This window comes from Fusarium fujikuroi, chromosome FFUJ_chr01 (assembly GCF_900079805.1).
Source record: "Fusarium fujikuroi IMI 58289 draft genome, chromosome FFUJ_chr01".
In the NCBI taxonomy this organism is placed as follows: domain Eukaryota; kingdom Fungi; phylum Ascomycota; class Sordariomycetes; order Hypocreales; family Nectriaceae; genus Fusarium; species Fusarium fujikuroi.
Genome location: NC_036622.1, coordinates 25,904 through 39,995, shown reverse-complemented (window position 1 = coordinate 39,995; position 14,092 = coordinate 25,904). Strand labels below are relative to the sequence as shown.

At 46.8% G+C, this 14,092-nt stretch overlaps 7 protein-coding genes; 4 read left to right on the top strand and 3 right to left on the bottom strand.

The window, feature by feature from the left end:
• Positions 1 to 484: 484 nt before the first annotated feature.
• On the bottom strand, positions 485 to 2,025 carry FFUJ_02076 (related to MFS transporter; the record flags this gene model as incomplete). XM_023571084.1 has 4 exons in its annotated part: positions 485 to 573; positions 627 to 758; positions 805 to 1,443; positions 1,497 to 2,025. 4 exons carry the CDS (start codon positions 2,023 to 2,025, stop codon positions 485 to 487), a joined length of 1,389 nt encoding a protein of 462 aa, XP_023423529.1.
• A 622-nt stretch (positions 2,026 to 2,647) lies between these two features.
• Positions 2,648 to 4,468, bottom strand: FFUJ_02077 (FMS1-Protein involved in the biosynthesis of pantothenic acid; the record flags this gene model as incomplete). XM_023569973.1 has 3 exons in its annotated part: positions 2,648 to 3,592; positions 3,675 to 3,973; positions 4,165 to 4,468. The coding sequence occupies 3 exons, from the start codon at positions 4,466 to 4,468 to the stop codon at positions 2,648 to 2,650; spliced, it is 1,548 nt and encodes a 515-aa protein (XP_023423528.1).
• Positions 4,469 to 5,151: 683 nt separating this feature from the next.
• Positions 5,152 to 6,815, top strand: FFUJ_02078 (putative HOL1-like protein; the record flags this gene model as incomplete). XM_023568862.1 has 2 exons in its annotated part: positions 5,152 to 6,484; positions 6,544 to 6,815. The coding sequence occupies 2 exons, from the start codon at positions 5,152 to 5,154 to the stop codon at positions 6,813 to 6,815; spliced, it is 1,605 nt and encodes a 534-aa protein (XP_023423527.1).
• Positions 6,816 to 7,231: 416 nt separating this feature from the next.
• On the bottom strand, positions 7,232 to 9,314 carry FFUJ_02079 (uncharacterized protein; the record flags this gene model as incomplete). XM_023567751.1 has 3 exons in its annotated part: positions 7,232 to 8,145; positions 8,197 to 8,854; positions 8,907 to 9,314. The coding sequence occupies 3 exons, from the start codon at positions 9,312 to 9,314 to the stop codon at positions 7,232 to 7,234; spliced, it is 1,980 nt and encodes a 659-aa protein (XP_023423526.1).
• A 313-nt stretch (positions 9,315 to 9,627) lies between these two features.
• On the top strand, positions 9,628 to 10,323 carry FFUJ_02080 (related to O-methyltransferase; the record flags this gene model as incomplete). Its single annotated transcript, XM_023581449.1, has 1 exon — positions 9,628 to 10,323. One exon carries the CDS (start codon positions 9,628 to 9,630, stop codon positions 10,321 to 10,323), a length of 696 nt encoding a protein of 231 aa, XP_023423525.1.
• Positions 10,324 to 10,991: 668 nt separating this feature from the next.
• Positions 10,992 to 11,937, top strand: FFUJ_02081 (uncharacterized protein; the record flags this gene model as incomplete). XM_023580338.1 has 2 exons in its annotated part: positions 10,992 to 11,308; positions 11,361 to 11,937. 2 exons carry the CDS (start codon positions 10,992 to 10,994, stop codon positions 11,935 to 11,937), a joined length of 894 nt encoding a protein of 297 aa, XP_023423524.1.
• A 1,487-nt stretch (positions 11,938 to 13,424) lies between these two features.
• On the top strand, positions 13,425 to 13,995 carry FFUJ_02082 (related to sorbitol utilization protein sou1; the record flags this gene model as incomplete). XM_023579227.1 has 3 exons in its annotated part: positions 13,425 to 13,596; positions 13,647 to 13,827; positions 13,881 to 13,995. The coding sequence occupies 3 exons, from the start codon at positions 13,425 to 13,427 to the stop codon at positions 13,993 to 13,995; spliced, it is 468 nt and encodes a 155-aa protein (XP_023423523.1).
• Positions 13,996 to 14,092: the final 97 nt, after the last annotated feature.

The window sequence follows — 14,092 nt, the reverse complement described above, 5'->3', positions numbered from 1 at the left end:
TAGGTTGGGCTGTCTCTACCGGCGGGAAACAAAACCTTGCACAGCGGAACAGATGGCCGGTACATTACATATTACCGAGTAACTGTGGAGTCTATGTCTATACTCAATGGGGAAGATAACATTTAGCCGAGCAAACAACATTAGGCAATGCCGTCGGTTTTATGCTAACAGCCATACTATTATGGGACGCTTGCTTCATAAGTGAAATTCGAAAACTCACACCCTAAGACGGTAGGCTGATAATAGATAATAATTCTAATTTATTGGAAAGCTCATACAACCCAAGCCAGCTTATGATTTAAAACGCCGCTTTGTGTGGGCCCTGTGCAGCATGCTTGCTTAAAGAGAATTGAGCAATAGCTCGATTTCCATGCTTCAAAATCCAATGAATCTTCAGCAAAAGACATGTGGCCTTTATAATGTCAGTTTGGCCAGTACTTCTGTTTCCAGTTGCGAAAGCGATTAACGGCTGGACACAGCAGCTTTAGCTTTTATGCTCCCAGACCCCCGTATTTGGGACAATTCTTGCAAGGAAAATAACTATTATTCCACCAAAGATCTTAAGAAACGTGCCTATGACATAATTAGCATCTGTTGGAATGTTAAAATTTTGATTCAGTGCCTACAAATAGTGAATGTCCAACCGACTCCTGTCGCATCGAGCAGAGGAACGATGGTGGCCGATATAGTCGCACCAAAAGCATACTGTAACACATACTTGCTGCAGACCACCTCAGAGCGTTCAGCAGGAAATACTTCTATTACCAGTTAATATGTGTTTCCGATGAGAAGATAGGGACGAACCAGCAGTATATGTATTAAGTCCATTCCAAGCCCCCATCAGGCCAACCCCAATCCAGAAAGCCATAACGATTGGTAACGCTAAGCCTCCAAATTTCTTTTCCAAACTCCATCCATAGATAAGTAAGGAAATGGGTAATACGGCAAGTAAATAGACCAGTCCGCTGTTCAGCCTGTCTTTGGGTAGGCGACTGCCCTTACGTTTCGCAATGTATCGCTTAACGGCATGATCCGACATACGCCCACCCAGGACACTCCCAACTACGAAGCCCATTCCCGGCGCAATGTAGAAGAGACCGCTGATCAAAGGTGTCGCGATATGGTATCGGGGAGTGATTACGTGTCTGACACACGTAAGCAGGCCGTACTGTGAAATTGCAAGGAACCCGCATGTCAAGTCTGCGAGAAAAACTTGTGGCCGGAGGAATTGCTTTAAAATCTTGCTGGGGTTGAATCGTTTGAGGACCCCCAATAAAGTACGTTCTGATGCTGATAGCTTGCCATGAAGCTGCTCAACCTCACTCTCAATATTTGGGATAAAGTAGAAAGAGAGTATAAGACCAAGGCCAGCCATTGAAGACTGCAACCAATAGATGCTCCGCCAGTGGCTAAAAGTGATGATTATACCACTGATACACGGCCCTTCTCACACAGTTAGTAGGTTCAATCCTGATGAGCACTATAGCACGGTTTACCTATAGCAGATCCTGCGACACTTCCAACTTGCATAAAGCCAACAGCTCTACCGCGAACCAAAGGCTCATAGATGTCCGCAATGATAGTCTGGCCAGCCACCATAAAGTATGTGCCCGTAAGGCCTGAAAGGACTCTGAGCGCCGTGAAGCCTGGCAAGTTTGTTGCCACAGCAGTCCCAATAGACGTGGCCAGCATGAAGAGAAGGGAGGCATTATAGCTGTGCCTTCTACCGATTAACTCAGCTAAAGGAGACCATATCATCGACGAGCATCCCATAGCGACCAGAACACCAGCATTTGTGGCATTGATGATTTCTGTGGTGGTTTTGAGGTCAGAGGCAATTTCGGGAGTGGCTACAAGTAGCGATGTACTTGAGAACGTCACAATCAGACAGTTCCAGCTGACGATGAATAGTATAAGATACTTTCGTCCGTTACCAAACGCTTGTTGTCTATCCGTGTTGGAGGGAGGTGGAAATTCGACTTCGGCTGTCAAGCCGGATTCGTTGGTTCTCCATAAAGTTGGCATCTTCCTCCGGTGCAAGCTTAGTGCTGGTAGTTATTTTTTTGATGATCGAATTTTCTCGTCTGTTTTGCAGATATCTCTTTTACCGTAGCCGAAAATCGGAGCCAAAGGTGGATGCCGAGCCCTCAGCGTCGGCGGGTTTCACACGGCGCCGACAGAAAATAACCGAGAAGCCAACTTTAGGCCAACAAACGCTGATCAATTCTTATTCCATGCGCACATATAGGGGCTAGGAAACCTACTACTAAAAAGGACCATTATATCCTAGTAGACCCCTGGCGTTAACACTAACAATTGATCGAAGTCTGACATAAGAGAAATGCACTGCTTTAAGGCTTAGGAGCAATGATAAAATTTCCTTGCTAAATAGCCAAATCTGAAGTTTGTCTATAATGGCTGGTCATGTTTCTAGATCTGTATATCTTTTTTTAAAGCAAATTAAATTATAAAGCTGGCTTCCTTGAATACAGTATAGAGGACAGCTGTTGTAACAAACTTGTCTTGCACTAGGTGACATCACTAAAGTCGTCGCGAGATTTAAAACTCAAAAGCAAGCTCTTTTAGGTTTTGCCTAATCTATAAGTTATCATACATGTCATACGAGCCACGGTTGAGTTTCATCGGCCTAATTTAAGCCATTTATGAGACTAACAAGGTCGCCACCATCATACTCAATTCCGAAAGAACTCAGCAAGTTAGTAGCAGCCGTCTCACCAGTAGCAAAGGCTCCGTGGACGCACCCATTAGCAACTAAGGTGCAATGCTCGCCGGCAAACTGCAGACGGCTATACTTGTGATTTACCAAAGCGTCAGTGAATAGGCTGGGCTCATCACCGACCTTGTCGGCCGAGTAGGTTCCAAAACCAGCCAATGGATCTTGAGTCCATTTTGTGCACTCGATACTCACAAGTTTAGGGAGGGCCTTGTATGGCTCAGTGCGGTAAAGATTGAACAGAGGCCGGAAGAAGCTATACAGCTCCTCATTACTCATGGCTTCGACCCGCTGCGTCAAGGGCTCGGCAACCTGGACACATAGCTCTTTCTTCCCCGACATGAGCCAGGTGTTAACGGTGACGGTAGGGTGGGCTAGGATGCCATCTGTAACAAGCCCTTCTTCCTGATGTTCAGGGGGTGCCGGGTAGTATATAAGCTGGTCATGGTCCTTGGTCCAGAAGACCTCGGCGAACTCGAAGAATACCTTGCCCAGGGCGCCATAACTGAATCGATTTATCCCCTCACTTATATCAGACGGAAGGGCAGGCGAAAATGAAATCAACTGACGACGAAGAACACCCAAGGGTACTGTCACAACGACAGCATCCGCGGTCAAACGCTGTTCTTTGCCCTGAGCGTCCTGACAGGTGACGACGGCACTTGATGTACCATCCTCGCTCCACTGAACATCGCTGACATGTTGATTTAGGTGAATAGAGTCGCGTATTGACTCAGCTGTCCACCCAACGATCTTCTGATAACCACCATGGAGAACGTAGAGGTTACGCTCCGTAACAAAATAGCTGAGGTGTTTTGAAGATGCTACAGATGTACTTGTGCCTATCCAGAGCTCTATCTATAGTATTGTCAATATGTGCTCGTAAATAGTTGCAGCGGGGTTTTAAAAGACAAATATTTTTCAATAGACGTGTACTGACCTCTCTGGTAGCTTGTGGGGCCCAAAGGCGCTCATCTTCTGTGATGAGATCGTGCTTCTTCACAAATGATCTTACTAACTCGTCGACGCTTTTGTCCTCAGCCTCCGGATTATTCTTGTAAAACCACTCACAGTAATCGGCGAATTCATCCGCCACTTTCTTGGCTTTGAATTGAGCGCCGGCTTTACCGTAAGGCGTGTAGTATAAAGGTGCCCCGTCATCGTAGTAATAGTCGACTCCCAGCTTCGGAATCAACTTGGTCAATTTATTTTGCGAAGTTTCGTGCATCCAAGCGGCGCCTTTAGATAGAAGAAAAAGGCATATGTTAGCATGTCTCATGATAACGACAAGGTGTACCCTTAGAAGGAACGTATGTGTTGACATACCTACACCGGCATTGGACATGCAGGTGTGATAGGACGGCACACAGCCCAAGCTTTGAGGTCTGCAGTTTACTGTTAACCACATGTGTTGTTGGACTGGCACGTACCGAGATCACGCGTCTTGCCGGGCTGGCTGCTAGCACAGATGCGGCCACCGATACGGTCGCGGGCCTCGACGATTACAACATCGAGGCCGTGGCGGCGCAGGACCGAAGCAGCTCGGAGCCCAGAAATTCCAGCGCCGACTACAATCACTTTCTTTGGTGCCTCTAGGCTTGGAAGAGGGTTATCTCCTCTCATTCGAGCCTTCTCATCAGCGCCAGTGATGACAGCACGCTTGAGAAGGCCCTCAAGATTAGAGCCAAAATTGCTTGGTTTTTCCAAGGCGCTGGGTATAAAGGTAGTAGCCATGTTGGGCGATTTGGATAGTGTCAGATAGTAAGATAACTTGGGTTTTGGGGTCAGGTTTGGACTGGGATGCTTTGTGTTTGCTGTTATCGAGGCATGTACCCCATGCGATATGGAAAGGGCTCTTAAATCATGGTAGCAGTGGTTGGGGGAATGGGGGCATCATTAGGGACCAAGATTTTGTGTGGCAGCCGCGTCATTCGCATAAACGCCCTTATCAAGATGATCATAAAACTAAGCCCTAAGAAGGCAGTCAATGGAGACGAGTGCCTGTTAGTTTAATCGTTATCAGGTAAGTTTGCGGGGAAATCTGATTAATCTCGATGCCGAGTCCCGAGATAGTGATAACACTCAGCCTGTCAGGCCCGATGAGGCAAGTTTTCCGCCATTAGCCCTTGGCCGTATTGCCGGCTTATACTAACCCAAGGGAGTCACACATTCTCATTTTCCTCTGACTGCTACCTATCGAGGAGGAGGGACACTACTTTTGGAGGCATCACAACCTAAACCAATGCGGTGTTAGTTAGCCCGAACTTCCGAAGATATGAACATTCCAGGATGTATTGCGCAGGCCCTCTTTTAATTCATTAATGGCCTCCATGGCCTATCCGATAGTCATGTCAAAGCCAATATCCTGCTCATCACAACTCTGATATCTGCCATTGTATTCATGCCAAACAAACAATATGCAGTCTCAAACTGACCTTGGAAGCGAGCATCTTATTGGAACGCAACGCATCATCGTCTCTGAAGGACACCGAGTCACCCTCAACCCCCAACCAACCAACTCCCCTAACGATCCTCTGAACTGGTCCCCATGGCGGAAATACTGGCATGCATTCCTCGTGCTCTTCATTGTAGGCTTAACTGCCGCCACCAGCAACTCGGCCGGCAGTGCTTCAGACGCCCTGCTGGCGAAAGGCATCAGCGACAGCACTGAGAACACAGGTGCCGGTGTTCTGTTCGCCGGCATCGGTTACACGACACTTCTCCTCTCCCCACTGCCCGCCCTGTATGGCCGCCGCAGCACATACCTCCTCTGTCTCCTTTCGTCTATTGCTGGGAGTATATGGTTCGCCAAGACGACGCGGTCTGCCGATGCTATCTGGAGCCAGCTCTTTGTAGGTGCCTCTGAGTCATGTGCCGAGGCTGCCGCGCAGTTGTCGCTCTCGGAGCTTTTCTTTAGTCATCAGCGCGGTATGGTTCTCGGTCTGTACATCCTCGCCACCAGTGTTGGAACTTTTCTTGGTCCGTTGTTTGCTGGACTTATCACCGATAGTGATCTTGGCTGGAGCTGGATTGGCTGGTTAGCGGTCATCATCAGCGTGGCAACCTTTGTTGTCTTCCTATTTGGCTTCGAGGAGACAACTTTCTGTCGCAGAGCAGTTCTCGACGGTGTTCACCTATCCAACGCCAATACAGAAGCTCCCAAGATGCAAAAAGTCAACTTTGGAAGTGACCATGCATCAGAAACGGGTGAGCAGGTGAGCTCGTTTGAGGACAAACCCAAGACATACTGGCAGCGGATCGCAATAGTGACGCCGTCGCCTACACTCATTGGCCTTGGTTTCAAGCAATACTTCTCCTCACTTCTTGGAACATTCCGAGTCTTTAGCTTCCCTGCTGTTCTCTATGCTGGGCTGCAATGGGGTGCACAAGATGCGTGGCTAACATTTTACCTTACTGTTGAGGAGGATAACTATTACGATGCCCCATGGAACTACGGAGATACCTCAGTGGCATTGATGAACATACCTACCCTGATTGGTGCCGTTATTGGCTGCTTCTATGGAGGTTGGTTCTCGGATAAATTCGTTGAATGGATGGCACGGCGTCGAGGTGGCATAAGCGAAGCTGAAGACCGACTATGGCTCATGTATCCGGCAGCCATAATTAACCCTGTTGGTCTTATTGTTTTTGGCATTGGATCTGACAAAGGCTGGCTTTTCCCTGAGCTTTGGGGGGCTTATATCGGTCTTGGCTTCATAGGTTTCGGTTGGGGATGCGCAGGAGATATTGGTATGTGACACCTCCCTTCTGATACAGTTACGATGTCCCGTCCTAACCAGAATATTAAGGTATGAGCTACCTGGCCGACTGCTACCCGGATATGATTTTGGAGGGAATGGTAGGTGTGGCTGTGATCAACAATAGCATCGCCCTTATATTCACCTTCTGCGCGAGTATCTGGATGGACAGCCAATCTCTTACCTGGGTATTCACTATCATTGGTTTGCTGTCTTTTGCCTTCTTTATGACAACCGCTCCTATGCAATATTGGGGCAAGTCAGCTCGGCGCTGGACAGCACCTATGTACTGTAGATTTATTGAACATAGGGATGGAGTTTGACAAGCAAAGTCCCTCTATGAAGTAAGAGTATTATTACTATCTAGATTCAAGTCAAAAGCTTATCATAAGTGTAAAAGATCTTTTAGAGTGACACTATCTTTCTTATACAAGGTAACGACGCCTAAAAATATAGAAACCCAAGCAGTTAGAAGACTTGGCTGTAGGGCTCAAAGGCGTGACTGATCCATCGGGATCAGGTGCCAGATTAACGGCCTGCGCACCCATCAATAAATGCAAGCAATGACTTAATGTGACTCCATGGAGCAAAAGTGGTTCGGCTAAATTCTGATATCACTGCTAAAATGCTCCGCACTTCTAGTACTGTATTGCATGTCCTTCATCAACCACTCAAGATATGCGATGCGTTCTTGGGTAGCGGGGGCAAAGCATTCTCACCCTACCGGGTAATCTTTCTCTTAGGCCTCCAAAATATCTAACATATCCAAGCCACCAGGGTGCTCAATGTATGTCTCCCACAGCTCATCAAAAGGTAAGGGCATATCAAGGCTATCTAGCCTTAGGGACTTAGATCCCGATAGACCGAGGTCAAGTGGCGCTTCATCTTGAGTATATGTAGAGATAGTGGTCGATGGTGACCAGACTCCATACGAGACTAGCAATTGCGTTAAGATATCTAGTAACTTGGCAGCCATCTTGGAGTGATCTTTGATACTGTCCAGCTTCTTCAGAACCTCGATTAGCTCAGATACTTGTGTCTGGCCATCCTGGTTGCAGCAGATATCAGTTGTAAGAACAAGTGCCCCGATAAACATGTGGAAAATGGTGCCCTGGATCTTCATGAAATCGGCAGAGTGCAACATATCTTTCATGGTCATGCCTCGCTGCGAAGAAAGAACAGCTCGAGCAGCCTTTAGACTAGCTTGGCGTGAGAATGCGTGTAGAGCCTTGTTGACACGTCCAGGAAGATAAGGAAAATGTAGTCCGCAACGGAATATGTTGATGAGAAGGTTGATCAAGAGTCGCTGCATCGGAATATGGGGATATGCATTATCAATCTGCTTAGTTTCTTCAGAATCAGCCAGTTCAGTCCTGAAGAAACTTGGCAGCTCGCACAATACTGAATCTAGCTTCGCATCGAGTGACAATAACAACTCACATGATGCTTCGTTTGGATCGTTCGGCATCAGATCGGAAATGCAGCGAACGACCTCGGCAACCTTGATGCGTTGGAGATTGTAAGACATAGTGCTTGGTTCTGAGAGAGGCCGCTCCTTGTGATTAGAGTTACTGAGGTCGACATCATCAATATGTCTCGGAAGGTTGGTACTGATGAGATTTGGCTGGATGAGGTAGGTAGCTCCAGACGTTCCTGGGCGTGACAAGTCAGCATGTCAACTCGATCTCAATTACAAATATTCACCTTCTGCCTTTGAGGATGCCCAGTCAGTTGCCACGAGATACCACCAAACTCTTCTCTTTATCTCTTGTGTTATTGGATCCGCATCAACCTTGGAATGACCGCGTCTAGCAGATACCCGATCCACAACATGGAGCCCAAGGCTATGAGAAACAGCGATAGCTTCAGCGAGCAAGACACGATACCGAGGAGAGAAGGTTTCTGTATGATGGATACCAAAGCTGAGAAGAATCAATGCCTGGACATTCTCGATAGTGTGATCAGCTCGTCGACGATGTTGCTCCAGGCAGTCCATCGCCATTCGAATGTAGGCGGCAAATACCCCAAGCCTTTCCTTGAGTATTGGAATAGCAGTAGCCAAGTCACCATCCACAGGCTCAAGGATTGTCGCCAGTGCTATGACTGACAATATCAGGGCAAGTCCTCGAGGCGCAGTCGTTGCAGAGATGTTGACAATTTGGTCATATGCGTCATTTACAAGAGTGCGTGCGTGGGGCTCGTAGATGATGTTCTGGACATGGCCCAAGTATTTGAAGTATACTTGAAAGAGGCGCATTGTCTCCCACTTGGGGGGAAGTTGTATGTGACGAGGCTCGATTGTTTTCTGAGATTTGTGGTCTGCTGAGATCGATATATAAAGTTCGTGCGTGAGTGCGCGATACTTGCGGGTGTTAAGATAGAGAATTGTGCAAAATGGTTATTATAGAACTTACCAAGAAACCATCGTTGACCGAGTATTTGGTGGCCTGCATTTGATCTTCGGGAGGCATCAACTCAGCAACGTCATTGAATGCGGGTTCTTGTGACTGCGAGACACTGGGCACGTCGAAGCGAATGGCGTTCAGCTGGTCGCCAATTGGGGTCGAGATAGAGACATGCTTTGCTCTCTTGCTAGGTTTGAGGTAATCTTGGATCTGGTCTAACCTCGAGAGTATGTTCGACAGTGCTGAAGAGTCTGACTCTTGAGGTAATGGTCTTTTGACTGCTCGGTTAGGAGGCAGGTCTTGTTCGGTGCACTCAACCGCCCGAGCGATGCAATTCGCACACGGCTGCTTACGATCGCATTTGAGCTTTCTCTGGCGACATGAAAGACACGCGCTTTTCTGCGCGCCTGGTGCCATTGTGAATGTACCAAATGGGCTCGGATCCGCGGATCCGTCAGATCCGGAGTAGAGTCAGTGAGCGGTTAATCATCGGGCTTTAGCAAGGACGAATCATATTGCCGAATGTTGACTCGTGTCCGGTCCGGTCCGGTCCATGGACTCTGGAGATCTCGGATCCGTCTCCAAGATCTGATGATGAGATCTAGTATTTATAGCAATGCATAGAGTCTTAACGAGTTCTTTATTCCAGTAGCTACTACACACTACTTTTGTTTCAATTCAATACTCAAGAAACCTTGCTGCCCAATCTTATCATATAATAGCTATCGACATGCCCGAGATTGACTTCAAAGCTCTGGCGGCTGCTGCCAGTTTCGACAATTTCCGCCAGGCTCCGATTTTGGATACTCTCGCCAACGATGCTCTCCTTACCCCCAACTCCAAACTGGAACAAGCCCTTGCCAATTCGGAAGCCAAGGGCCTTCCCCCCATCAGCGTCACTCCAATGTCTGGCCAACATCTATCTATCCTTACTCAGCTCATGGGCGCCAAGTCTGTACTAGAAATTGGTACACTTGGAGGATACTCAGCTATCTGCTTCGCTCAAGGCGGTGCCAAAGTGACAAGCATTGAGATCGATCCAAAGCATCGCGACGTCGCGCTGGAGAACGTTGCAGGTCTTGACGTTGACGTCATACTCGGAGCTGCCCTTGATGTCCTACCCAAGCTGGCAGAGGAGAAACGGCAGTTTGACATGGTGTTTATCGACGCTGAATTTGAGGATCATATTGAGCATTTTGACTGGGCTGTTAAATTGACTCGGCCTGGAGGATGTGTTTTCTTCGACGACGTGGTGCCGGCGATGTTTAAGAATGACGAGGTAAAGCCTGGAGCAGAATCTATTTTAACGCATATTGGAAAGGATCATAGAGTCAAGGCTGCACTGATGCCCAATGTGGCGTGTCACCCCATGTTGCCCACGCCTATCTTTAATGGCTTTGTATTGGCTCTAGTCAAAGAGCACTGATCAAGATGGCAATGGGGCTCGGGGCGACAAGTACAATAGTTAACACTGTAATATACATTATTACCGCTCTTTTACATTCTTGTCTTCTATTTGAAATATGTAATAATGCTTCAGAAACTAGACAACCTGACTAGCGTTAGCTCTCGCACCGATCAGACCACTCTAGTCCTAAAGCCTCCAGTGAATATTCCTAGCATGTGGATTCATAGCCAGCGCCTAGACCACGAGCGAGTCCGAGAATATGCTAAGCCGCCTTGAGCCTTACCACTTTCAGCTTTTATGTCATCAAGGATTCAAGCCACATTCCTTCGGGAGGCATCCCACAAGACAATGGTACTTTTCACAGCCCTAAACCAGACTTTTCAGGCCTTTATTTAAAGTGCAACCAGCCCAGAAAACAAAGCTGAGACAATTTCCTGACTCTTAAATCATATTGTGCAATTACCCTTTGCAACTTACGCGCTTCATTACTCGCCTTGTGCCCGAGCCGGGTTATGCGAGTGTGTAAAAGCTGTGAATTTAGCTACCCCGCAATACTTTTCCCCTGCCGCCCGAGTCTGCCTCGCCTTGCCGAATTCCGGTCAGCTCATAAGCCCTATAAATAAGCTGCATCGATACGAAAATTACTCTCGCAGTTCCTCAACTCATCCATTTCAAAGCTGCAAAAGATGGCTTCCAACCTCTATCCTCACAGAGGATTCATGCTGGATACAGGCCGAAAATTCTTCCCTGTCAAAGCTATTCTTCATTTGTTGACCTTGCTTCACCAATACAACTTCAATGTCTTTCACTGGCATATCTATGATGCGGAAAGTTTTCCTCTGCTCTGGCCCGGGGGTGAGGGCTTGACGAATGCAAGTGTCAAGTATAGTCAGACTCACACATACTATACGCCCAGCGATATCCAGAACATCGTATCTTATGCTGAGAATTTGGGAATTATGGTATATCCAGAGACGGACATGCCTGGTCATAGTGATATATGGTTTGTCACTATTTCACCTTTGCCGCATCATGATCTAACAACATTCTGTTAGGGGAATATGGAAAAAGAATCTGGTAGTAGGCAAGGCAAGCTTGACAAAACCGGACGCACAGCTCGACATCAGACAGAACAACAAAGCAGTGTATGATAATATCACCAGCTTGGTATCAACTGTCGACGGGTATTTCGGCTCACCTTACCATCACTTTGGTGGCGATGAAGTCGCATACATGTGGAACACCAAGGACGATAACAAGTTATTCAATACGTTTCTGAACTGGCTCAAGACTCTTACGCCGAAGAAATCGGTCATCTTATGGGACGATCCTCTCACCGACTCGGAAAAGAGTATCACTTTGGCAAAGGACTGGATTATTCAAACCTGGCACAAAGGCACCACTGCAAAGATCCTTAAAAAGGGACATCGGGTCATTGTTTCCGAGTCTGACACCTTCTACATCGGAAACGCAGATGCTGACAAGATATCCAAATTTGTATTTCCAAAGGACTCCAAGGTCTTGGGATTCGAAATCGCATGGTTTACGTCACAGGATGATAGTCCAAGTGACTTGGACCAAGATTGGATTCTTGATCCCTTGAAGGCTGCATCTAAGATCCGGAGAAAATAAACAAGGGTACCAAGGTCCAAGGAGTAAAGATGAATGAGTTGGGTTTGACCATTAATCACTCAATGCTTGAGCTTGATATGCGAAACTCTGTTGGATGGCAATGTTTCCGTCTTTTATTAGTGTATGTTGACATAAAGCGTAAGATATGTGTTTGTCTGACAAATATGTATAGCACGTCTTTAAGATTAAGTTTAGATAAGAAAGGTGAACGTGTCATCAGCAGCATTCCTTACTCTCCAATCAGGCTCTCGGTGGCACGGGTAGTGGATACAGAGAAATAGTCTTGGATTAAGATATACTAGATTGCATGAACTACAATAGGGCAAGTGGGTAGGGACTATTGTTAGGCTTCTCGAGGCATCATAGCCGCAAGTGAGGACTGACCAGGAGCAACGCACGCAATCCAATTGACGGTATTGTCCACGTCCAGAATTGCATGCCTCTCGTGGACTCACTCTTCCTGCATTCTTTGGGCAACCATCTCCTGAAACAACCTATGACAAAACACCAGATAACTCAAATACAGGACCCCAAGGGGAAACGTTGTTATCGAACGGCCCGTCGCAACGTTGACAAAAAGCTCATACCATACTATTCTTTATATTAAATAAATTCATAACAGTTAGTTTGGTTTTTTACAAGATACTGTAAGTATTATAAGTAATTATCTATTATTATTACAGTTAGATTTCAGTTTATATTAATTGTTTATTTATAATTCTTAACTTAGCTCGGCCATAACAACAGGCTATTTGCTAGCTGTAATGAACCTACCCTGTACCTCATTCTCCCTTGTTGCTTTATTTCAGATAAACAAAACCCCCAATCTGTGCCGTAGTAGCCACATGTCCCACTTAATACTTACGCTACGGAATCCGCAGCCTCAACTCACAGAAGCTACACTAACACTTATTGATTCCTAGTACACACTACATAGGAGTTGCGTAGTCTCGTTGATCAATGGCATGCTCTTTGGACGTGGTGTTCATCTTGAGCCCCGCTATAGGATAAACCAAGACACTTACCGCATCGCAAACGGTCCTTAAAGCACGTCACCAATGGATTAATATGTAACAGGCTCCGGAGGGCCCGTGACCCACTCCAATGGTAACGTGATAACCCGATACAATGATACCTCAGACACGGCTACATCAATCGCACAACAAGTTAAATGTAACCAGGAAGAGAGGCAGGTTTACGGACCCACAACAGAACATAAAGAAATCGTATATATTCATGATGACAAAACCGCCTTCCAACATGCCGATTGCAACAGAGTAGTCGATCTCGCATTTAATCCATATTTTGGGATCATCTATTTGCTATCTCATCTAGGCAATAACCGTGCTCAACAACGCTTAACATGGCGGAAGGTATCAAAGACGGAGTGTTTCGACGGCCGCCTCGACGTGTTTGTGGAGAACTCGGGTGTTTCCTGGGGAGATGAAGCGTTCATCGATTCTGACGTTGGGAGATGCCATGATCTCATGAAGATCAACACTGATGGGGTTGTCTACTGCGCCCACGCCGCTGGGAGACATTTTCGAAGACAGAAGCAAGAGGGAACAACGATCAACGGTTCTAAGCTCGAAATTTTCGACAGCGGTAGCTTTATCGCCACAGCTAGCATGTCTGGACACATCGTCAACATCCCTAGGCGTTAAGCCGTTTACAACGCGCCCAAGGCCACTCTCATTCACATGTGTAAGCATCCCTACCATATCTTGCCAGAATTTCTGACGAAGTGGCCCGTATAGGCAAGTCCCTAGCGATTGAATGGCATGGATTCGCTCGTGTCAATAGCGTGTCTCCTGGATTCATCAACACTGGCATATCCGGACCAATCGCGGAGGAAATCATGAGCGCTATCATGGATAAAGTCCCTATGGGGTAAGTGATCTAGTATTTAAGAACAAAACACGTGTCGAAAATAATGATTCTAGGCGTTTTGGTGAAACAGTGGAGTTGAAAGGGGTGTATCTGTTTCTTGCTTCAGATGCTTCTACATATGTGACCGGAACGGATATCCTTGTTGATGGTGGTTACACTGCTCCCTAAGCTTGCTAGATTACTGCGTTTTCTGTTGCACCTAATACGAATCTGTAAAGAAACAAATACGAAAATGCACTATTCGCTGGTTGCTGGTTCGCTTGTT